Below are 26,019 nucleotides of genomic sequence, written 5' to 3' on the forward strand. Positions count from 1 at the left end.
TGAGTGACTGGGTGGGTTGGTGACTGTAGGTAGTGAATGGGCGAGCGAGCGTGTGGGTGAGTGACTGGGTGGGTTGGTGACTGTGTAGGTTAGTGAAAAGTCAAGTGAGCGTGTGGGTGAGTGAGTGAGTGAGTGGGTTGGTGACTGTGTAGGTTAGTGAATGGGCGAGTGAGCGTGTGGGTGAGTGGTTAGTGAATGGGCGAGTGAGCGTGTGGGTGAGTGAGTGACCGGGATAGTTCAGCGATTAAGCCGGACTACGGCCGCCTTCCTTCAATGACGATCGCCCTGCCCTGCAGGAACCCCCCTCAATAATATAACAACCACCACCAACACAACAATTCAGTTTTTATTAAATCTCATCGGTCACCTGACCCGGACGAGCCCTGCCGGGTCAGCTTGCCTCCATCCCGCAGGAGGAACCCTTCCTCTCGCCTCCGCGTCGCCAGGTGCAGCTGCTGCCGGTGCTGATGATGGTGCTGATGACGGTGGTGCTGCTGCTGCTGCTGACGGTGGAGCTGCTGCTGCAGGTGGTGGTGGTGGTGGTGGTGCCGTGGAAGGAACTGCCTCTGCAGGAGGCGAGGGACGTCTAGCGAGGAGGGAGGCGCGGGGCGCCGCCGCGGGGCCTGCAGCACGGCCAGGGCGTTGAGGGCCGAGTCCTGCGTCTCCAACGAGGGCCGCTGCAGGCTGTCGCCCGTGAGGCCCTCGGCCACGCGCGGCTCTCCTGGAGGTGGTGGGTGCGGGACGGGGGGAAATAGCGACACGGGGGCAAGATGTTAACTACCTCGCCTGGTATGCAGGAGGTTCGTGGGTCCGATCCATACCCTGACACCTGCTGTATATTTCGAGTTGGCGTCTCTCTCTCATAATCATCATCACGGTGACTAGGAGATGTTAACTACCTCGCCTGGTATACAGGAGGTTCGTGCGTCCGAACTATACCCTGACACCTGTTGTATATTTGGAGTTGGCGTCTCTCTCTCATCATCATCATCACCGTGGCTAGGGGATGTTAACTACCTCGCCTGGTATACAGGAGGTTCGTGGGTTCGATCCCCATCCTGACGCCTGCTGCCGTATATTTGGAGCTTGCGTGTCTCTCTCTCTCACTGCGGTCACATCTTGGAATAATTCGCTCAGAGGAGTATTTGGCTGCTATAAATTTCCCACGCGATGATGAGCTACTTCGTTGAGCTATCGTTAGGTGTGGCCAGGTCACTTTTGAAGAAGCGCTATATAGTTCAGGTGGGCCTTACCTAGAAAAATAAACAGTAAGAAAAAAAATTAATTCTGGCCACTCCTTGTCCGGTATACAGGTCGTGGGTTCGATCCCAACCTTCAAGTAGGATTTTGTCTCGGGGCCCTGTAGTTTTTCCCTCCAAGTTAAAAATCAACGTCACGCATTCAGAGCATTTTTGCCTGCTATCAATTTTCTACTTCAGCCACTTTGGTGAGCTATCGTCTGTGGCTTTCCACTATCGGAAGGAAGAGGGCTCGTTGCAGTGAGCGTTGCATGTCTGCCTACACATACACGCATGCATTCTTACACACACACACACGAAAAAAATCCCCACATAGCCTAAACACAAACACACGTGCCTACACGCACACACGCGCATTCCTAAACGCACACACGCATGTGACGAACGCCCGCTGGCAGGAGGTCACGGGACAGACCCAGCAGGTGTCATGGGTCGGCTGACTGAGATGACTGGCACCACCTGTGCCAACTTGCTGAGCTTTAAGCCACCCGGGCGCTCCGCTCGTTGTTGTGAGCGTCGCTCCTCCGCCCTCCGTTGCTGTTGGAGGGCGACCTTCCTCCAGCTGCCCAGGAGCAGCGTCCTTCACGAGCCTCCTCCACAGAGGCCGATCTTGACACCGCTGGTACCATCATGCCTACACACACACACACTCGCACATGTACGAACCCACGTGTGCACGCACCTTCGGAAGGCAGGTGTTGGAGTGGCCGAGGCCGCTTTGGGGAGAGCGGGGAGCTGAACGGCTCCTGTGACGGACGCTTGATCCCCCGGGCCAGGTCAACGTCGTCACGACCTACAAATACAAAGATCACCCGTATAGCGTCGACAAGCCTGCTGGGGAAAGTTCCGCTAGCGAGAACCTACAAAGGGGGGGGGGGGTGTACTCATTTGAGGCCGAGTCAACTTAGGGGAGGCCCCGGACAGCTTCAGATATTCGCCATCGGTGTTGGTGGCCGTGAGCGGAAATCGAACTCGGGTCGTCTGGTCCGTAGCGTAGCGTGGCGCTAACCACTGCGCTACTGCTCCCCATAGCAACAGCAACAACTATAGCCGCCATTCGCCACTAAGTGGCAGTGACGTCACCACGGCGACTGTGCCAGGCCAGGTGCATGTTGAGGCCCACACAGGTACGTACACAAACGCACGCTAACAACTAACGCATCCAATAACCAAACCCTACTTTGACTCAAACCGTGCCAAAAACCTAACACCCGGACCCCCTTTCACTCATCCTAACCCTACCCTAACCCAACCCTAACCATAAACCCACCTTCACAGAACCCTAACCGAAAGCCTAACCCCATCTTAACCTTAATCCTATCCTAAGCTTATCAAAACCTTACCGTAACCTCACCGTAACCCCACCGTAGAAACATGCGTCTGGAGCATTTGGCTGCTACAAATTTCCACACGATGACGACGACGATGATGATGATAAGCCCACCTCGTTGAGCAATCATTTGCGATGGCCACTTCCCGAAATAAAAGAGAGCTACACAGCAGCTCGGTGGACCTTACCTGGTAAAATAAAAACAGCTGAGTAACTTTACTGTAACCTCACCGTGACTCGACTCAAACCGTCACCCTTTAATAATTAGAATGATCATAACACCCAGCTCCAACCCGACCACAACCTCCGGAGTAGACGTGTGGAGGGGGAGGAGCGTGGATATACGATGGCGAGGATGGCGACAACGACGACGATGACAATCAGAATCTTTGTACTGGAGGAATCCGATGAGCTATGAGGCTCTTTGTTTCACAGATGTTCAGTCGGGGCACGGGGTCAGAGAGTTGCAACAGGAAACGATGCAAAAGCACGATAGGAGTGAAAAGTACAAGGGTAAACAAAGCACTTGAAAAGCCATACAAATAAAACTAAGCTATGTTTTATCTGACCAGGTAAAACCCACTGAGGTCTGAACTTATGTTTCACAAGCGACCTGGCCACGAATGATAATAGCTCAGCAAAGCAGCTTAATCATCACGTGGAAATGTGACAGTGGTGATGATGATGATGCCGGTGATGACGATGCCGGTGATGACGATGCCGGTGATGACGATGCGGGTGATGACGATGCGGGTGATGACGATGCCGGTGATGACGATGCCGGTGATGACGATGCCGACTGTGATGACGATGCCGACTGTGATGATGATGATGATGACGCTGATGATGATGCTGGTGATGATGACGGTGATGCCGACGATGCCGGTGATGCCAACGATGATGATGATGATGATGCCCGCCGGTGACGCCCGCCGGCGGTACCTGGCAGCGCGTTGCCGCTGGCGAGGCATGCCGGCTGGCTGCTCAGGAGGTTGTCGCACTCCAGCGAGTGGCAGAGCTTCTCCAGGAAGCGCAGCACGAAGGAGGCGCTGCGAACCGACGGCAGGCGGAGCGAGCGCACCTCGCCGTCGTACCGGGCTGCTCACGCGCCAACAACAGACAAAGATACCCCGGGTAGCCTCAGCAGACTGTTGGGGCAAGTGGTGTTAGCGAGCGGCGCCTGTGAAGGCCGGCACGGCACACGCGGGGGGTGGGTGGCCAGCACCACGCCCGGCCGCCTTTGTCTCCCCAATGGTGATGGTTAATACACACCGCACCGGCCAGCACCAGTGACGATTCCCTGAACTGGTGCTGGGCCTCCCCTAGGTCGACTCAGCCTCAAATGAGTACCTGGTGCGGTGTGTCAACATCGCCACTGGGGGAGAAAGGTGGCCGGGCGTGGTGCTGGCCACCCACCCACTCCGTCCGCCGTTCCGGCCTTCACAGGTGCTCGCTAACAGCACTTTCCCCAACAGTCTGTTAAGGCTATAACGGGGATCTTTGTCTTTGTGGTGTGTGTACATATGTACAAGTGTGTGTGCGTCTACATGTGCGTGTGTATACGTGCGGGAATGTGCGCGTGTATGCGTGTATGCGTGTATGCGTGTATGCGTGTATGCGTGTATGCGTGTGAGCTCACGCGTACTGGTGATGAAGGTTGGGCAGCGTGGCCAGCACGTGTGGCGAGCGCAGTCCACGTGTGTGAGTGCGTACTTGAGTGTGTGTAAGTGTGTGTAAGTGTGTGTAAGTGTGTGTAAGTGTGTGTAAGTGTGTGTGTGTATGCGTGCGCGCTACGAACCTGGCGCTTCGAGTTCGATTCCCGTTCACGGCCAACACCAGCGACGGTTATCTGAACTGGTCCTGGGCATCCCCTAGGTCGACTCGGCCTCAAATAACTATCTGGTGTGGGTGTGTAAACATCACCACTGGGGAGACAAAGGCGGCCGGGCGTAGTGTTGGCCACCCACCCCCCTCCTCGTGTGCCGTGCCAGCCTTCACAGGTGCTCGCTGAAAGCACTTGCCCCAACAGCCACGCAGGGGATCTTTGTCTTTGTGTGCGTACGTGCGTGCGCGCGCGCGAGCGTACCGGTGACGATGGTGTCGCCGTCCCCGTTGGGTAGCCTGGCCAGCACGTGCGGCGGGTGGCGAGCGCAGTCCACGCAGGCCTGCACCGCCAGCTGCAGCACAGCCGGCGCCGCGCCGGGGCCGAAGTGCTCGGGCAGCAGCTGCACCTTGCGCCGGTCGAGGAAGGGGCCCGCGCCGGCGCGCTTGTTCACGTACACGCACACTGCGCAGCGCACGCACAGAGAGAGAGAGAGAGATCCACACGTGTAGCCTCAACAGACTGTTGGGGGCAAGTGCCGTTAGCGAGCGGCACCTGCGAAGGACGGCACGGTGGCACACGAGGGGGTGGGTGGCCAGCAAGCACACGCACGCACGCACGCACACACACCGCACTCGAGCACACACGCACAAAGACAAAGATCCCCCGTATAGCCTTAACAGACTGTTGGGACAAGTGCTTTTAGCGAGTAGCGCCTGTAAAGGCTGGAACGGCACAAGAGGGGGGTCCGGTGGGTGGCCAGCAACACGCCCGGCCGCCTTTGTCACCCCGGTGACGATGTTTACACACCTCGCCAGCAACTTATTTGAGGTTGAATCAACCTAGGGGAGATCCAGGACCGGCAACACTTGCCCCAACAGTCTCACAGGCAATACAGGGGATATTTGCCTTTGAGTGCGAGTAACTGCGTGTGAGTGTGAACGAGTGCGAATGAGTGCGAGGGGGAGTGTGTGTATGCGAGTCAGTGAGCACGAGCGAGCGAGTGATTGTGTGCGAGTGGGAGTAAGTTAGTGTGTGCGAGTGTGAGTGAGTGAGCGATTGTGTGCGAGTGTGAGTGAGCGAATGTGTGCGAGTGTCAGCGAATGTGTGCGAGTATAAGAGAGCGGGTGATTGTGTGCGAGTGTGACGAGTGAGTGTGAGCGAGCGATTGTGTGCGAGTGTGATGAGTGTGTGCGAGTGTGAGTGAGCGAGTGTGTGGGCGAGTGTGAGCGAGCGACTGTGTGCGAGTGTGAGCGAGCGACTGTGTGCGAGTGTGAGCGAGCGACTGTGTGCCAGCGTGAGCGAGTGTGTGCGAGTGCGAGCGAGTGTGTGCGAGTGCGAGCGAGCGAGTGTGCGCGAGTGTGCGCGAGTGTGAGCGTGCGCGGAGGCCTCACCCGTGGAGAGGCCGGTCTGCATGGCGGAGGGGGCAGGCGTTCGGGCCGGGAGGCCCCTCACAAGGGACGGGCCCAGGGGGTCAGGCACCGAGGGTCCGGCGCCCCCTCCGCCGATGGCCAGAGGCCCGCACTGGGGGCCTGACACGGTCATGGCCGGCTGAGGAGTCCCACGCCTTCTCTGCACCCACCACGGACACGCAGAGACGCCGGCAGACGCCTGCTGCTGTATATTTGGAGTTTGCGTGTCTCTCATCATCATCACGGTGGCAAGGAGATGTTAACTACCTCACCTGGTATACAGGAGGTCGTGGGTTCGATCCCGACCCTGACGCCTGTTGTATATTTAGAGTTTGCGTGTCTCTGTCTCTCTCTCTCCCTCTGTGTGGTCACATTCTCTGGGCCCTCCGATTTTTTCCCCTCCACGATTCGAATCACGCGTTTGGGAGTATTTGTCTTCTGCTATACATTTTCACGTGATGATGATAAGCCACTTCCAAAAAAGAGCTACATAGCTCAGTGGCCCTTGGTGAAAGAAAAATTGTTCAGTTTAGTTTTTGAAGGCCGGCACAGCACACGAGGGGGGGTGGGGGCTGCCACCACCATCATGCCCGTCCACCTTTGTCTTCCCAGTGCTGACGTTTACACACCGCACCAGGTACTCATTTGAGGCCGAGTCGACCTCGGGTTACGCTTGGTGACCGATTAGGATATTCGCCACGGCCGGTTGTTGGCCGGGAATCGAACTGGGGTTGCCGGGTTCATAGCGCGGTGTCCTAACCGGTACGCAGCCGCTCGCTCGCCTTAGGGACATCAATACCCCCAACTCTCCCGGCCCTCCCCATGGACCCCCCCCACTCCCTTCGTCAAATCACACCTCAACCTCCACTCCCCACCACACCTCCCCTTCGGATCTCCCTCTAATCCTGTACCCCCTTCGCCCGCACCGGCTCCCTGCAGTCCACGGGGGAGACCCATCATCAACCCCCATCATCCCCCTACACCACCGGCACCCGTCACTGCCATCACCATCGCCCGGGCCACCACCACGGCCACCACCACGGCCACCACCGCGGCCACCACCACCGTCACCGCTGCCTCCACCATCACCGCCGCCACCATCACCACCCCCGTCACCGCGGCGTACCCGTGTCCCAGGCTTGGGCCCGCGCTTCTTGTTGTTGCTGCTGTGCAGCCCGCCGCGTACGGTGGCCCACAGCATCCCAGCACCAACACCGCCGCCGCCGCCGCCGTGCAACGGTCGCTCCAGCGGCTTCGCCTTGTTGCGCGAGCCGGGGGGGCGGCCTGGTTTCCGGCGCTCCTTCACCACCTTGCTCCCCGGCAGCGCGGCGCCGCCCGAGTTGCCGGTGGCGGTGGCGGTGCCGCCGCCGCCGCCCGCCGTCGTCGTCGTTATCGCGGCGCCGCCGCCGCCGCTGTTGGTGACGGCGGAGGAGTTGCTACCTCTGCCCTGGACGGCCGCCGCCGCCACCGCCGAGTGCGATGCCGATGACGCCGACGCCGCCGCCGCCGTTGCCGCCGTCGCCGCCGATGCCGCCGAAGCCGACGCCGACGCCGCCGCCGACGCCGCCGACACCGCCGACGCCGAGGTTGTGAGCGTGGTTGCCGGGAGAGCCGAGTCGCGGTTGTTGGCCGATGGCGGGGTGGCCGGGACGGTTTCTGTGCGCACGGAGCGGATCACCGGAGCCGGCTTCGGGGTGGGGGCCACTGTGGGGGGAATGGAGGGGAGGGGTTGTCACGTACAGTGCATGCGCGTGTGCGCTACACTTCTTTCGCACCGTACGTAGCCAACCGTGCTGATCAAAGGTGCAGGGGAAGGACGACAACACGAAACACAATTCAGCGAGATCCCCAGAGAACCACCGTTTTTCCAAGCCATGATTTCGAGCATCCCGCATGGTACTGTGCACTTCGTTTTGCCAACCACAGCTTCGCGTAGCCACGGTTTGGTTTATCTGCTACCCGCCGTTTCACATCTCCAGCCGTGCTCAAGCGTCCGCGCCACCGGAGGCGCATCAAGCGCGTCTCCCGGACATCCGCGAAAAAGAGCTTCACGGCTCATCAGATTCCTCCAGTATGAATCATTATTCTTGATCCTTCCGATTCCGGTCGGCGTACCCACGCTTGCCCGCGTACAGCACTCGTCCGCGTCGTTCAGTTGTAGTCGTCATCATCATCGTCGTCGTCGTCACCGTAGTCGTCATCATCGACGATGATGACGACATCGTCATCATCATCATTATTGTCGTCGTCATTATCACCGTCGTCGTCTTCATCGTCGTAATGTCATCGTCACTGTCAACGTTATCAATACCAAAGGTAATTAACAGTATTTTTGTTCACTATAAATATTAAAGGTATTTTTGTTCACGCAGGATACTCTAGATTCTGCAGTACTGGACATGATTCTCAAGTTCAATGGGTGCATAGGATGCGGGAGTTAGGCTTCTATGAGAGCATTAGCCGTGGCCACGCGGAGCCTAACCCCCAATTTTCCACGAGCCTTGAGCCTTTGCCAACCACGGCTTTGCCCACCAGGGGGGTTTTTGGAAACCTAACCAACCCTCCCAAGGTAGGCGAGGGACTGCCTGTACGCATAAACAACGCACGTGCGAAATAAGCATAGAATATCATTTGTTTGGCTCCGTCCACTGGCGGAGGGTTCTACAACACAGACATGGCCAGAACGTGAAGCGGCCTAGCCGCCCCCCAGACTCGATTACGTCTCGTGCCATCTGCTGAAAACATCCTGGGACGCGCATTGTTAAGTTTAGACGTTGGAGACGTTAGAACGACGAAATCTAGCGCCCCCCCCCCCCCGACAAAGAACCCCCGTGTAGCCTTAACAGACTGACGGGGCAAGTGCTGTTAGCGAGCAGCACCTATGAAGGCCGGCACTGTGGCACACGAGGGGGTGGGGGGGGGGCATGTTGCCAGCACCACGCCCGGCCGTCTTTATTTAACCAGTGGCGATGTTTACACATCGCACCAGGTACTCATTTGAGGCCGAGTCGACCTAGGGGGAGGCGCAGGACCGGTTCAGATAATCGTCACTGGTGTTGGCCGTGAGCGGGAATCGAAACAGTGTCGCCGGGTTCATAGCGCAGCGCGCTAACCGCTGCACTACACGCACAACAACCGCTGTTCGCCACTATAGCAGCGCTGATGTCACCACGGCGCTTTTTGCCAGGCTGTGTGCACTTAAAGGCCATCTCAAGTCTGGCAAAAACAAACCCCGACCTCCTTGATTGTGCCGGACAGTGACGCTGTGGTGGATGTTAGCAATGCCATGGGGGGGTGGGGGAAGGCCGATTCAATCGGCTGATCCCTTCATAGCGCTTGTAGCCACCATAGCAGCTAACGGGGGCTCTGGACGGGTGCAAGGGGCTGTCTAACCCCTCCACCTTCAATTTATCAACAACCGCCATTCGCCACTAAGTGGCGGTGACGTCACCACGACACTTGTGCCAGGCCATGTGCGCCTTGAGGCAACGTGAAGTGTCGAACGCCCGCTGGCAGGAGGTCCCGAGATAGACCCAGGTGCCACGGGTCGACTGACTGAGATGACTGGCTGATGCACCACCTGTGCCCCCTACTGTGCCAACCTGCTGTGCTTTAGCCACCTGGCGCTCTGCTCGTTGTTGTGAGCGTCGCTCTACCGCCCTCTGTTGTTGTTGGAGGGCGACTGCCTCCAACTGCCCAGAAGCATCCTTCACGAGCCTCCTCCACAGAGGCCGGTCTTGACACTGCTGGTACCAGTCATCGGCAAGTCCACTCAGGTCCACATCCTCCTGTACCACATTACTTAATCTCTTCTCTAGCCTGTGCCGCGCCCATTCAGCCCCCTCGATACGGCCGAACAAAAGCTGTTTGGGCATGCGGTGATTAGGCATGCGGGCTACATGGCCCAGCCAACGCGGCATTGCCTGCCGGAGGTGCTCACCGATGGGACCTTGCCCAGATCTTTCAAGGATTTGTGAGCTCCTCACACAATCCAGCCTGGTTAAACCCAGGATTGATCGTAGGCAGGCCAGCCGAAATGTTTCTAACCGGCGAAGATGTTCCATTAGGGGGGTCCACGTTTCGCAAGTGTAGATAAGGGAGGGAATGACCGTGGCCGAGAAGACCCGAAGCTTCGAGCGGAGCGACAGACCAGGTAGCTTCCACACAGCGTTCCGCAACCGATGAAAAGACTTTGCCGCTCGACTGATTCGGTGCGAGACCTCTGCTGTTAAACCGGAGCTGGTCATGAGCACACTGCCCAGGTAAGGAAAACTCTCCGCTCTCTCCACAACTGGTGGCGTGTCCGATGCTACAAAATACTCAGGCAGGTGCTTAGTTTTGGTGGGGCTCATTGTTAGTCCCCACAACACACACACACACACAGACACACACAAAGACAAAAGGTGCCATAACGTAGCCACACATGGCACGCGCACCTTTGTGCCCTGGCGGTTGCAGGTTGTCTCCGGACGCCTGGCACCACCCGGCGGGGAAGATGTCCCTGCTGTCGTGCCGGCACCAGTAGTCGAAGGCGCCCCTCCAGCCGTCGAACGTCACGAAGATCTCATCGCCGCGCACCTCGCCCACGGTCGCCGGGCAGATTAGGTGCGGGTTCTTGCGATCGACCGCCTCCAGCTTCATGCCCACGCGGAACCCGTTCTGAGTCGGGCTCGGAGGCTCCTGGGGCAATGAACGGAGAGGGAGGAGGAGGGATGGAGGAGAGGAGAGAGAGGAGAGGAGAAAGGGGAGCGGGGGGAGAGGGGGGAGAGGGGAGGGAGAAGCAGCGGGGAGGGAGGAGCAGAAGGCGGAGAAGGGGGAGAGAGAGGAGGGGGGAGAGAGAGGAGGGGGGAGAGAGAGGAGAGGGGAGATAAATGAGAGGAGGATGATCTAACGCAGTGTCATCATCATCATGGGACTCAGTCATCACGGTCATAAACTAAACTATTTTTTATTTTACCAGGTAAGGCCCACTGAGCTATGTAGCTCTTTTTCAGAAGCAATATGGCTATCACAAACAGCAGCTCAAAGAAGTGGCTTATCATTATCATCATCGTGGGGAAATTTATAGCATCCGAATTCTCTAAACGCGTGACGTTGATTCTAAACGTGGAGGGAAAAACCGGAGGACCCGGAGAAAAATCCACCACACGACCACGGGGAGAATATGCAAACTGCGAATATACGGGCATCAGGGTTGGGATCGAACCCACGATCTTCTGTATACCGGGAGAGGTAGTTAACATCTCCTAGCCACCGTGGCGCCACTGCTAAGATGGGTGCCATGGTGGCGAGATGTTACCTACCTCGCCTGGACAAATTTTCACGTGATAAGCAACTTGGTTGAGCTATTGTTTGTGATAGCCAGGTCGCTTCTGAAAAATAGCCATACAGCTCATTGGGCCCTACCTGGTGAAATGAAAATGAATTTTTTAAAATAAAAATTTGCATCTTATTTCATATCTATGGAGCCCCTTAGCTCAAGGCGCTTCATGTAGTTTAAAAGCGGTGACATTTATAGAGTGGTTGAGCTGGCAAGGGAAGTGAAAAGGGTCGAGGAATGAGTGACCGTAACAGAGGGCACATGGCGGTCACAGAAGGGCAGCAGGGGAGGGACGGGACGGAGTGGAGGGGATGAGGAAGGGGATGGGCGATGGAGAAGAGGTGAGGCTTTGAGAGAGGAATGAAAGGAGGTTAAGGAGGTGGATTGCAAAATTTACAGAGGCATTTCAGAGTCTATAGGTAGTGTTGAGCATATGGACAGTGTTGAGTCTATAGGTGGCAGTGTTGAGTCTATGGGCAGTGTTGAGTCTATGGGCAGTGTTGAGTCTATGGGCAGTGTTGAGTCTATGATGCAGTGTTGAGTCTACGGGCAGTGTTGAGTTTCCGGCAGTGTAGAGTCTACGGGCAGTGTTGAGTCTATGGGCAGTGTTGAGTCTATGGGTAGTGTTGAGTCTACGGGCAGTGTTGAGTCTATGGTGCAGTGTTGAGTCTACGGGCAGTGTTGAGTCTACGGGCAGTGTTGAGTCTATGGGTAGTGTTGAGTCTACGGGCAGTGTTGAGTCTATGGGTAGTGTTGAGTCTACGGGCAGTGTTGAGTCTATGGTGCAGTGCTGAGTCTATGGGGCAGTGTTGCAAGGACCGAACACGGGGGGGGGGGGACAGAGCACAGGGAGACAGAGACAGAGTGACGGAGACAGAAAAGCTTGGGGACAAAGGGGACGTGAAAGGAGATGAAGAGAGGCGAGACGACGAGGTGGGGACGGCAAGAAGGGCCACGGAGATAATGAATGGCTGGTGTTGGCAATTTGAAAGGCGGGCGGTGTATCCGAGTCGTGTGCAACGTAGGGACCGCGTCGTCTTGGTGTGTGGGGCCTGGGACTCCGTTTGCCGTTGTTGTGCTGCTTCGCCCAAGGCCTGGAAATTCATATCCCTATGCAATCTCTGAACTCACTAAGTTCGTAATTTCGTGATTTTCTCGCCAAACTTTTTCCTATACTTTCCACTCTCATCGGTGTTTTGCTGCAATGTTTGTTGGCGCAACTTGTTGACCCCCGTGTCCCCTTAGTGGACAACTGTGAAAAGAAGAGAGAGAGATAAAAGAGAAAAAAAAGACCCTAGCAGAATCGTCGGATCCCTCCCGGCTAAATAAAGCAGATCGTGATGATGCGAGGCTGTCATCGCGGTGGGGAGAGTTGGACTCCAGGACAGGGGGGGAGTTTGGGGGCGGGTGGCGGGAGTCTCACCGGGTGGAATATCCGCCCAGGAGCCATCTCAGCGCCGTTCAGCGTCTTCAGCAGGAACATCGGCCACGAGGAGGCGTTCATGCGGAATCCTGAACGCGGAGAGAGCACGGACAAGCGTACAACACGTGGAGAGTACAGCACGCAGAGAGTACAGCACGCGGAGAGTACAGCACGCGGAGCGTACAGCACGCACAGCATACAGCACGCAGAGCATACAGCACGCAGAGCATACAGCACGCACAGCATACAGCACGCAGAGCATACATCAAGCATAGCTTGCTGCACGCGGAGTGTATAGCACGAGAAGCGTACATCACGCATACAGCACCTCTTCACTACTGAACCTAGCGGGTGAGAGATGAGGGGAGAGAGGGGGGGGCGCCTTCGCGCCCCACCCCCCCATACCCCTCACCCGCCATTGTCGTCATCACCCCCCCCCCCACCGGTTCGTACCTAGGGGGGGCTGCAGCATGCCCCCCGCGCGCTCGCAGGCCCCCACGGGCCGCAGCTCGGCCGAGTCGACGAGCCTCCAGAAGTCGTTGGCGTTGTCGGAGCCGTCGAGGCGCAGGCGCAGGCGCGAGCCGGTCACCGACACCACGCTCGCCACGCACACCGAGTTGGGGTTCCGAGGGTCCCGCGCCTCCAACTTCATGCCGCCCGCAAACTCGTTCCGCGGCGGGGAAGGACGCTGCCGTGGAGGGGGGCGGCGGAGTTGCGAGTGAGGGTCACCAGCGTCGTCCGTCACCCCCATCGTCGTCGTCGCCGCTATCGTCACCCCCGTCGTCGTAACAACCGTCATCACCGTTACCATCGTCAAAGTCATCGCCTTCATCGTCACTGTTGTCACTGTTGTCGTCGCCGCCGTCATCACCTTCATCGTCATCACCTTCATCGTCATCACCATCGTCACTGTTGTCGTCATCACCGTCGTCATCACCGTCGTCATCACCATCGTCATCACCATCGTCATCACCATCGTCATCACCATCGTCATTGTTGTCGTCATCACCGTCGTCATCACCGTCCTCATCACCGTCGTCATCACCGTCGTCATCACCATCGTCACTGTTGTCGTCATCACCGTCGTCATCACCGTCGTCATCACTGTTGTCGTCATCACTGTTGTCGTCATCACCGTTGTCGTCATCACCATCGTCACTGTTGTTGTCATCACCATCGTCATCACCATCACCATGGTGACCGTGAACGTCACCGTGGGCATCACCTTAGTCATCACCTTTGTCGTCACCGTAGTCGTCACCGTGAACGTCACCGTGGGCATCACCACCGTTGTCACCGTTATCGTCACCATCATCACCTGTGCCCCCTACTGTGCCAACGTGCTACGTTTTATCCGCCCCCGGCGCTCCGCTCATTGTTGTTGTGAGCGTCGCTCCTCTGCCACTCCACTGTTGTTGAAACAAGTTCAATGTACATACACACGCGTTTGTGCGTGCGTGCGAACGTACGTACACACGCGTGTGTGTGTGCGTGCGAACGTACGTACACACGCGCGTGTGTGTGCGTGCGAACGTACGTACACACGCGCGTGTGTGTGTCACGAGGTATGAACCTGCTTAAAGCAAGAAGGAGGAGCAGAAATCCCCCCGGTCTCCTTGAGGTAGTCATCCCAGCTGAACCGATCTGCAAAGGCAAAGACACAGATTCTATTTAAAACTAAACTATTTTAATTTCAAGGGGTAAGGGCCCCACTGAGCTGCTAAGTGGCTCTTTTTTAGAAGCAACCTAGCAAGCACAAATGATAATGAAGCGCGCTTATCACGTGAAAATTTACAGCAGCAGACAGATACTCTGAACGCGTGATGTTGATTCTAAATGGAGGGGAAAAACCGGAGGACCAGAAGAAAAATCCACGCAACCATGGGGAGAGACACAAAAACTCCAAATATACAGCAGCACGCGTCATGGTCGGGATCGAACCCACGACCTCCTGTATACCAGGCGAGGTAGTTAACATCGCCTAGCCACCGTGGTGATGATGATGATGATGAGAGACACAAAAACTCCAAATATACAGCAGCACCCATCATGGTCGAGATCGAACCCACGACTTCCTGTATACCAGGCGAAGGTAGTTAACATCTCCTAGCCACCGTGGTGATGATGATGAGAGACAAGCAGACTCCAAATATACAGCAGGCGTCATGGTCGGGATCGAACCCACGACCTCCTGCATACCAGGCGAGGTAGTCAACGTCTCCTAGCCACCGTGATGATGAGAGACACGCAGACTCCAAATATACAGCAGCAGGCGTCAGGTTCGAGATCGGACCCATGACCTCCTGCACACCAGCGAGGTAGTCAACATCTCCTAGCCAACGTGGCGCCCCTGCCAGCAACTTATTTTTGAGCTGCCGAGTTAACGTTCGGCTCTCCGATGCAGACTTACAGACGGCACACGGACGTTGTCTTCGTCGTCATCATTGCCAGTCAAGATCTGTCGAGGCTCGTGACAATGATGATGGTGAATGGAGTGCTCCCTGAGCCGCCCTGACCGCTCACCGTCTCGCAATGCAATCATTCGTCTGGTTCCTGCACACGAGCTGATTTCGTCGCTGCATCTGAATGCAGTGTTTGAGCGTGATATTGTGTGTGTGGTATTGTGTGTTGTTAATTGTTGCGTGCGATGCTGTGTGTTTCGGTGACACTGCATTTGTGGGTGACACTGTGTGTGTGTGAGTGACACTGTGAGTGACACTGTGTGTGTGTGAGTGACACTGTGTGTGAGTGACACTGTATGTGTGAGTGACACTGTGCATGTGTGGGTGATGCTGTGCATGTGTGAGTGACACTGTGTGTGAGTGACACTGCATGTGTGAGTGACACTGTGCATGTGTGAGTGACACTGTGTGTGTGTGAGTGACACTGTGTGTGTGACACTGTGCGTGTGTGAGAAACACTGTGTGTGACACTGTGCGTGCGTGAGTGACACTGTGCATGTGAGTAACACTGTGCATGTGTGAGAAACACTGTGTGTGACACTGTGCGTGCGTGAGTGACACTGTGCATGTGTGGGTGACACTGTGTGGGTGACGCTGTGTGGGTGACGCTGTGTGGGTGACGCTGTGTGGGTGACGCTGTGTGGGTGACGCTGTGTGGCGTGGGTGAAACTGTGCATGTGTGGGTGATGCTGTGTGGGTGTGGGTGACGCTGTGTGGCGTGGGTGATGCTGTGCGGCGTGGGTGACGCTGTGCGGCGTGGGTGACGCTGTGTGGCGTGGGTGACACTGTGCGGCGTGGGAGTGACGCTGTTTGGGTGACGCTGTGTGGGTGACACTGTGTGGCGTGGGTGACGCTGTGTGGGTGACACTGTGTGGGTGACGCTGTGTGGGTGACACTGCGTGGGTGACACTGTGCATGTGTGAGTGACACTGTGCGGTGTGGGTGACGCTGTGTGGCGTGGGTGACGCTGTGCGGCGTGGGTGACGCTGTGCGGTGTGGGTGACACTGTGCATGTGTGGGTGACGCTGTGTGGCGTGGGTGACACTGTGCGGCGTGGGTGACGCTGTGTGGGTGATGCTGTGCGAGTGACACTGTGCATGTGTGGGTGACGCTGTGTGTGTGACACTGTGTGGTGTGTGTGACACTGTGTGGTGTGGGTGATGCTGTGCGGCGTGGGTGACGCTGTGCATGTGTGGGTGACGCTGTGTGGCGTGGGTGACACTGTGCGGCGTGGGTGACGCTGTGTGGGTGATGCTGTGTGAGTGACACTGTGCATGTGTGGGTGACGCTGTGTGTGTGACACTGTGTGGTGTGTGTGACACTATGTGGTGTGGGTGATGCTGTGCGGCGTGGGTGACGCTGTGCATGTGTGGGTGACGCTGTGCGGCGTGGGTGCACTTTGGGTGTGGGTAACTGTGGGTGTGTGGGTGACACTGTGGGTGTGTGGGTGATGTCACCGCCACTTAGTGGCGAATGGCGGTTGTTGTTGTTGTGTGGGTAACGGAGGGTGGAGGAGCGACGCTCACAACAACGAGCGGAGCGCCGGGTGGCTAAAGCACAGCAGGTTGGCACAGTAGGGGGCACAGGTGGTGCATCAGCCAGTCGTCCCAGTCATCTCAGTCAGTCGACCCGTGGCACCTGGGTCTGCCCCGTGACCTCCTGCCAGCGGGCGTTCGACACTTCACGTGGCCTCAAGGAGCACATAGCCTGGCACAAGCGTCGTGGTGACGTCACCGCCACTTAGCGGCGAATGGCGGTTGTTGTTATTGTTGTTTGTTGTTGTGTGGGTGACCGTGTGAGCGTGATTGCTGTGTGGACTCACGGCTGGGCGAGTTCTGCGATTTTGGGTGTCTTCCTCGCCGCTTGTGAGATTTCTCTCTCTTGATCTCCGGTCCCTCCCCTGGAAAGACATCACCATCACCTCATTCACCATCGCCGCCGCCGCCACTATCGCCACCATCACCACCAACAACAACAACATCACCACCACCACCACGACTGCCATCATCACAACCACCGCCACCACCAGCAACAGCACCACCCGATCATGACTACAAACACCATCACAACAACCACCACTACCACCATCATCTCATTCACCATCGCCACTTTCGCCACCATCACCACCAACAACAACATCACCACCACCACTACCACCATCATCACCACCACCACCAACAGCACTACCGTCAAGTGTTTTAGCCCTTTCCCCCCGCTACCTCCGATAAGCACGGTTGGCTATGTACGGTGCGAAAGAAGTTCAACACAAGGGCGTACAAGCAGAACGCGTAATCCGTAAATGAGTAACGGACCTTTACTCGGTGTTCTCTTCATGTTTTGAGCTCTCGTGGCGAACACCTCTAGCGGACTGCGATGAGGAGGCACACCAAGACACACACAGAGAGGGGCACACAGAGATTCATGCAGAATTACACACACAAGCAGAAACACAGACACAAAGACACACACATAGAAACAGAGAGATACACAGAGACACACAGAGAGAGACATACAGAATATACACACATACGCAAACAACAGACACAAAGACACACAGAGAAACAGACAGAGACACACAGTGAGACACAAAGAGAGACACAGAGAGGCAGACAGAGACACAAAGAGAGACAGAGAGACACAGAAAGACACACACGCAGACACACAGAGACACGCACAGAGAGATAGAGACAGAGAGACACAGAAAGACACACACACATGCAGAGAGACACACAGAGACACAAACGGAAAGAGTCACAGAGAGACACACACAGGCACAAAGACACACAAAGGCAAACACACACACACACACAGAGACACGCACAATCAGAATCGTTATTTAGAATGGAGGAAGAATCCGATGAGCTGTAAAGCTCTTCCTTGACAGACGTCCAGTCGGGGCACGGGGGTCAGCAAGTTACAACGCTACAAACTCAAGCGGTAGCGGTGCACAACAGAGAACGAAAACGACGTTAGTGAGCAAAGACGAATCAAGTCGAGTAACACCGGCGCTTCACGTGTTCCCGAAAAGGTTGCGACGACGAATATCGAAACGACGCGAATCAAAGCAGTTTCGCAATCAAGAGTATTCATTTATAGCGGAGGAATCTGAAGCGCTATAAAGCTCTTTTTTCACAGGCGTCCACTGGGAGGGCCACAGGGTATGAGCGTACAAAGACAAAACACACGATAGGAGTGTAAAGTATAGGAAAGGTAAACAAATCACATCAAATTATTTTTGTTTACAGATACAAATAAACAATTGTTTTATCTTACCAGCTGAAGCCCAATGATTGACAGGGCAGGTAGAGGCAAGGGCCATGGTGGCGAGGATGTGTTAACTACCTCGCCTGGTATACTGGAGGTCAAGGGTTCGATCCCGACCCTGACTCCTGCTGCTGTATAGTTGGAGTTTGCGTGTCTCTCTCTCATCATCATCACGGTGGCTAGGAGATGTTAACTACCTCGCCTGGTATACAGGAGGGCGTGGGTTCGATCACAACCCTGACTCCTGCAGCTGTATATTTGGAGTTTGTGTGTCTCTCTCTCTCATCATCATCACGGTGTCTAGGAGATGTTAACTACCTCACCTGGTCTACAAGAGTTCGTGGGTTCGATCCCAACCCTGACGACTGCTGAATATTTGGAGTTTGCGTTTCTCTCTCTCTCATCATAATCACGGTGGCTAGGAGATGTTAACTACCACGCCTGGTATACAGGAGGTCGTGGGTTCGAGCCCAACCCTGACGCCTGCTGCTGTATATTTGGAGTGTTTTTGACAAATGTGTTTAAGGAGTCTTTACCATGTCTGTGCGTGTCACCGACTCCTCTGTCTCCAAACTAAAACCCATTGAAACATTTTGTATTTATTGTTACCAGGTGTAAGCGCCTCACTGAGCTACGTAGATCTATTATCATAAGTGACCTGTCCATCACAAATGATTGCTCAACGAAGTTGACTTAGCATCATCATCATCATCACGTGGACATTCATAGCGGCAGCGAAATGCTCTCTAAGCGTGCGACGACGATTCTACATGTGGAGGGAAAACCATACGACCACGGGGAGAGAGACACGCAAACTTCAAATATACAGCAGCAGGCATCAGGGTCGGTATCGAGCCCATGACCTCCTCCATACCAGGCGAGGTAGTTAACATTTCATAGCCACCGTGATGATGATGATGAGAGAGACACGCAAAGTGGCACCAACGGTTGTGCGTTGGAGAGTAAACCCACAACATTGACAATTTGATTACAGTGACGTGTCCGCTGGTTACAACTGTTACTCAAGTTGTAAAAGGTAGTGGATTTTACTCTCAAACGCACCAGAGTCCTGAAACAGTAACTAAAATTGGCACGTTTTTATTTACGTGGCAAAAACCTCACCGATTGGCTGCTGGTCGGGTGGTGGCGGGTTACACGACGCATCCAACCCAAAAAAACTCACTTTATTGTCAAGGTAAGAAGATACGGGCGACGGTTTGCGGGAAATTGTTTTTTCGTTGTCGCAAAGATAACGGACACACGGGAGACCCGCGGATTGGCGTGAAGACAAAGAGTCGCATTGAGACTCCCAGACTTACAAAGATATCATTCATAGGCGAGCAGAGACCAGGAGAACCGCATCAAGAACCACAGACTAGAACGACGCGTAAACTTGCATAGAGACCCAGACTTGTCGAGCAGAGAGACAAACTAGACGCAGAGACCCCACAGATTCACATGGAAGAACGTAGTCACACAGAGACCCATACTCTCAGGCAGACCCACATACTCGCCCAAAGACCCATAGACTCACACATAGGAGACCAAAACACTCACACATAGGACCCATACGTAGACTCACACGTATAACCGGACTCACACATGGACTTATACACTCACAGAGACTCAAACACACTGGGAAACAGACTCACACAGAGACTAAAATAATCTCAGAGAACCAACATAGAGTTAGACTCAGAAAGACCAAGAAACTCAGAAAACAAAAGAATCACAAATAGAACCCAACTACTCACACAGAGACCCCAGCCACTCGCACAGAGAACCCAGCCACTCGTACAGAGAACCCAGTCACTCGTACAGAGAACCCAGCGACTCGCACAGAGAACCCAGCCACTCGTACAGAGAACCCAGCCACTCGTACAGAGAACCCAGCCACTCGTACAGAGAAGCCAGTCACTTGTACAGAGAACCCAGACACTCACACAGAGAACCCAGTCACTCGTACAGAGAACCCAGCCACTCGTACAGAGAACCCGGCCACTTGTACAGAGAACCAGGCCACTTGTACAGAGAACCCAGCCACTCGCACAGATAACCCAGCCACTCGTACAGAGAACCCAGCCACTCGCACAGAGAACCCAGCCACTCGTACAGAGAACCCAGCCACTCGTACAGAGAACCCAGTCACTTGTACAGAGAACCCAGACACTCACACAGAGAACGCAGTCACTCGTACAGAGAACCCAGCGACTCGTACAGAGAACCCAGTCACTCGTACAGAGAACCCAGCCACCTGCACAGAGAACCCAGCCACTCCTGCAGAGAACCCAGCCACTCGTACAGAGAACCCAGTCACTCGTACAGAGAATCCAGACACTCGTACAAAGAACCCAGCCACTCGTACAGAGGACCCAATCACTCGTACAGAGAACCTAGTCACTCGTACAGAGAACCCAGTCACTCGCACAGAGAACCCAGACACTCGTACAGAGAACCCAGCCACTCGCACAGAGAACTCAAACACTCGTACAGAGAACCCAGTCACTCGTACAGAGAACCCAGTCACTCGTACTGAGAACCCAGCCACTCGTACAGAGAACCCAGTCACTCGTACAGATAACCCAGTCACTCGCACAGAGAACCCGGCCACTCGTACAGAGAACCCAGCCACTCGTACAGAGAACACAGTCACTCGTACTGAGAACCCAGCCACTCGTACAGAGAACCCAGCCACTCGTACAGAGAACAGTCACTCGTACAGAGAACCCAGCCACTCGTACAGAGAACCCAGTCACTCGTACTGAGAACCCAGTCACTCGCACAGAGAACCCAGTCACTCGTACAGAGAACCCAGCCACTCGTACAGAGAACCCAGCCACTTGTACAGAGAACCAGGCCACTTGTACAGAGAACCCAGCGACTCGTACAGAGAACCCAGTCACTCGCACAGAGAACCCAGTCACTTGTATAGAGAACCCAGCCACTCACACAGAGAACCCAGTCACTCGTACAAACAACCCAGTCACTCGCACAGAGAACCGAGCCACTCGTACAGAGAACCCAGTCACTCACACAGAGAACCCAGCCACTCGTACAGAGAACCCAGCCACTTGTACAGAGAACCCAGCCACTCGTACAGAGAACCCAGCCACTCGTACAGAGAACCCAGCCACTCACACAGAGAACCCACTCACTCGTACAGAGAACCCAGTCACTCGTACAGAGAACCCAGTCACTCGTACAGAGAACCCAGTCACTCGTACAGAGAACCCAGTCACTCGTACAGAGAACCCAGCGACTCGTACAGAGAACCCAGTCACTCACACAGAGAATCCACTGACTCGTACAGAGAACCCAGCCACTTGTACAGAGAACCCAGTCACTCGTACAGAGAACCCAGTCACTCGTACAGCGAACCCAGCCACTCGTACAGAGAACCCAGAAACTCGTACAGAGAACCCAGCCACTCACACAGAGAACCCACTCACTCGTACAGAGAACCCAGTCACTGGTACAGAGAACCCAGTCACTCGTACAGAGAACCCAGTCACTCGTACAGAGAACCCAGTCACTCACACAGAGAACCCAGCGACTCGTACAGAGAACCCAGCCACTCATACAGAGAACCCAGTCACTCGTACAGAGAACTCAGTCACTCGTACAGAGAACCCAGTCACTCGCACAGAGAACCCAGCGACTCGTACAGAGAACCCTGCCACTCACACAGAGAACCCAGTCACTCACACAGAGAACCCAGTCACTCACACAGAGAACCCAGACACTCGTACAGAGAACCCAGTCACTCACACAGAGAACCCAGCCACTCGTACAGAGAACCCAGCCACTCACACAGAGAACCCAGCGACTCGTACAGAGAACCCAGTCACTCATACAGAGAACCCAGTCACTCGTACAGAGAACTCAGTCACTCGTACAGAGAACCCAGCAAATCACACAGAGAACCCAGTCACTCACACAGAGAACCCAGTCACTCACACAGAGAACCCAGACACTCGTACAGAGAACCCAGCTACTCACACATAGAACCCAGTCACTCACACAGAGAACCCAGTCACTCACACAGAGAACCCAGTCACTCGTACAGAGAACCCAGCTACTCACAGAGAACAAAGCGACTCGTACAGAGAACCCAGTCACTCGTACAGAGAACCCAGTCACTCACACAGATATCCCAGCGACTCGTACAGATAACCCAGTCACTCACACAGAGAACCAAGCCATTCGCACAGAGAACCCAGACACTCGTACAGAGAACCCAGTCAATCGTACAGAGAACCCAGCCACTCGTTCAGAGAACCCAGTCACTCACACAGAGAACCCAGTCACTCACACAGAGAACCCAGCCACTCGTATAGAGAACCCAGTCACTCGTACAGAGAACCCAGACACTGGTACAGAGAACCCAGACACTCGTACAGAGAACGCAGTCACTCGTGTAGAGAACCCAGTCACTCGCATAGAGAACCCAGTCGCTCGCACAGAGAACCCAGTCACTCGTACAGAGAACGCAGCCACTGGCAAAGAGAACCCAGCCACTCGTACAGAGAACCCAGTCACTCGTACAGAGAACCCAGACACTCGTACAGAGAACCCAGTCACTCGTACAAATAACCCAGCCACTCGCACAGAGAACCCAGTCACTCACACAGAGAACCCAGACACTCGTACAGATAACCCAGTCACTCGCACAGAGAACCCAGTCACTCGTACAGAGAACCCAGTCACTCGTACAGAGAACCCAGTCACTCGTACAGAGAACCCAGACACTCGTACAGAGAACCCAGTCACTCGTACAGAGAACCCAGTCACTCGTACAGAGAACCCAGTCACTCACACAGAGAACCCAGACACTCGTACAGAGAACCCAGTCACTCGCACAGAGAACCCAGTCACTCGTACAGAGAACCCAGTCACTCGTACAGAGAACCCAGCGACTCGTACAGAACCCAGACACTCGTACAGAGAACCCAGCCACTCGTACAGAGAACCCAGCCACTCGTACAGAGAACCCAGCCACTCACACAGAGAACCCAGTCACTCACACAGAGAACCCAGTAACTCGTACAGAGAACCCAGTCACTCGTACAGAGAACCCAGCCACTCGTACAGAGAACCCAGCCACTCGTACAGAGAACCCAGTCACTCGTACAGAGAACCCAGCCACTCGTACTGAGAACCCAGTCACTCGTACTGAGAACCCAGTCACTCGTACAGAGAACCCAGCCACTCGCACAGAGAACCCAGTCACTCGTACAGAGAACCCAGTCACTCACACAGAGAACCCAGACACTCGTACAGAGAACCCAGTCACTCGCACAGAGAACCCAGTCACTCGTACAGAGAACCCAGTCACTCGTACAGAGAACCCAGTCACTCGTACTGAGAACCCAGTCACTCGTACTGAGAACCCAGTCACTCACAGAAAACCCAGTGACTTGTACAGAGAACCCAGACACTCGTACTGAGAACCCAGTCACTCGTACAGAGAACCCAGTAACTCGCACAGAGAACCCAGTCACTCGCACAGAGAACCCAGTCACTCGTACAGAGAACCCAGACACTTGTACAGAGAACCCAGTCACTCGTACAGAGAACCCAGCCACTCACACAGAGAACCCAGTCACTCGTACAGAGAACCCAGCGACTCGTACAGAACCCAGACACTCGTACAGAGAACCCAGCCACTCGTACAGAGAACCCAGCCACTCGTACAGAGAACCCAGCCACTCACACAGAGAACCCAGTCACTCACACAGAGAACCCAGTCACTCGTACAGAGAACCCAGTCACTCGTACAGAGAACCCAGCCACTCGTACAGAGAACCCAGTCACTCGTACAGAGAACCCAGTCACTCGTACTGAGAACCCAGTTACTCGTACTGAGAACCCAGTCACTCGTACAGAGAACCCAGCCACTCGTACAGAGAACCCAGTCACTCACAGAAAGGTCAGTCACTCGTACAGAGAACCCAGTCACTCGTACTGAGAACCCAGTCACTCGTACTGAGAACCCAGTCACTCACAGAAAACCCAGTGACTTGTACAGAGAACCCAGACACTCGTACTGAGAACCCAGTCACTCGTACAGAGAACCCAGTAACTCGCACAGAGAACCCAGTCACTCGCACAGAGAACCCAGTCACTCGTACAGAGAACCCAGACACTTGTACAGAGAACCCAGTCACTCGTACAGAGAACCCAGTCACTCACAGAAAACCCAGTCACTCGTACAGAGATCCCAGACACTTGTAGAGAGAACCCAGACACTTGTACAGAGAACCCAGTCACTCGTACAGAGAACCCAGGCACTTGGATAGAGAACCCAGTCACTCGTACAGAGAACCCAGTCACTCGTACTGAGAACCCAATAACTCGTACAGAGAACCCAGCGACTCGCACAGAGAACCCAGTCACTCGTACTGAGAACCCAGCGACTCGTAGAGAACCCAGTCACTCGTACAGAGAACCCAGCCACTCGCACAGAGAACCCAGTTACTCGTACAGAGAACCCAGTCACTCGTACAGAAAACCCAGACACTTGTACAGAGAACCCAGACACTCGTACAGAGAACCCAGTCACTCGTACTGAGAACGCAGTCACTCGTACAGAGAACCCAGCCACTCGTACAGAGAACCCAGTCACTCGTACAGAGAACCCAGTCACTCGTACAGAGAACCCAGCCACTCACACAGAGAACCCAGTCACTCACACAGAGAACCCAGTCACTCGCACAGAGCACCCAGTCACTCGTACAGAGAACCCAGCGACTCGCACAGAGAACCCAGTCACTCGTACTGAGAACCCAGCCACTCGCACAGCGACCTAATCCACTCGCACAGAGAGACCCACAGAAGTCACCACCAGCACCAGCACCACCAGCCCCGCTGGCACCACGACGAGGCAGGCCTGTGTTCTAGTCGAGGCCGCGCACTCGGCCCCAGCGCTCTCGGCCTCCGTGGCCTACCGACCCGGGGACTCCGTGCATCCGAAGCCCGCGGGACGAGAGAGGTCCCCTCGGTGAGGGTGCGTGCGGTGAGCGTGGCTTTCGGGGGTGAGGAGAAGGGGGGTTGGTGTTGGTGTTGCGTCGGGTGAGCGTTCAACACAGCCGCGTTCGGACATTGCCAGCGAGCGAGGCGGCCGCGCTCACCTCCCTCCCTCCTGCTGCTGCTCAGCCTCAGCCGCCGCCTCCTCCTCCTCCGCCGCTGCTGCTGCCTCTGCCGAGGCTGAGCGAGGGGAGGGGAGCGCGGGGTTGGGGGGGAGGGGCAGTCTTTGTGTTCGCGTGGTGCCCCCGCCCCCCTTACCCTGCCCCCGCCCCCCTTACCCTGCCCCCGCCCTCCCTTACCCTGCCCCCCAGCCATACACCAGCGCGCGCGCACCCTCCGCCAACCCCCCCCTTAGCGCCCTCCCCCCCCTTACCGCCCTCACCCAAACACCCTCGCGCGCGCACACCCCCGCCCCTCACCCATCCACCCTCTCAACTCCGCCCCCTTTACCCCCCTACCCCTCCCCTCACCCAAACACCCCCCGCGCGCACCCCCCCGCCCCCCTTACCCCCCCTCCCCTGCACAATCGCGCGCGCGCTCGCGCGCGCCCTCGTCCGGGTAGCAACGCGAGGCAGGGGGCCTGTGTTTTGGTTCCGGAGGTCTTGTGTGTGGGTGTGTGCGCGTGCAACGTTGCAGGGTGTGTCCGCGTGTACACACATACACACTTAACGGTATTAATTGGTTCCACGAAAATGATCGTG

General features: G+C 55.7%; 1 protein-coding gene across 3 annotated transcripts in view; it reads right to left on the reverse strand.

Moving 5' to 3' along the window:
• SCMH1 (Scm polycomb group protein homolog 1) overlaps nucleotides 1-25,541 on the reverse strand; it is a 54,149-nt gene extending 28,608 nt beyond the window's left edge. The window contains exons 1-13 of one of the 3 annotated variants that reach the window (XM_032976720.2): nucleotides 25,423-25,541; nucleotides 17,341-17,396; nucleotides 16,851-16,928; nucleotides 14,140-14,210; nucleotides 13,020-13,254; nucleotides 12,567-12,655; nucleotides 10,260-10,503; nucleotides 6,950-7,527; nucleotides 5,806-5,983; nucleotides 4,676-4,876; nucleotides 3,532-3,687; nucleotides 1,942-2,052; nucleotides 368-721 (exon numbers count right to left, since the gene is read on the reverse strand). In XM_032976720.2, coding sequence (XP_032832611.2) covers nucleotides 368-721; nucleotides 1,942-2,052; nucleotides 3,532-3,687; nucleotides 4,676-4,876; nucleotides 5,806-5,983; nucleotides 6,950-7,527; nucleotides 10,260-10,503; nucleotides 12,567-12,655; nucleotides 13,020-13,254; nucleotides 14,140-14,210; nucleotides 16,851-16,928; nucleotides 17,341-17,362 — 2,317 coding nt within the window. In that variant the 5' untranslated portion in view covers nucleotides 17,363-17,396; nucleotides 25,423-25,541. The other 2 variants (XM_076053250.1, XM_076053251.1) reach the window with 2 other exon arrangements.
• Between the last annotated feature and the right edge of the window lie 478 nt (nucleotides 25,542-26,019).

This window comes from Petromyzon marinus, chromosome 60 (genome assembly GCF_048934315.1).
Source record: "Petromyzon marinus isolate PM22_M1 ecotype Great Lakes invasive population chromosome 60, UKy_Petmar_22M1.pri1.0, whole genome shotgun sequence".
Lineage (NCBI taxonomy): Eukaryota > Metazoa > Chordata > Hyperoartia > Petromyzontiformes > Petromyzontidae > Petromyzon > Petromyzon marinus.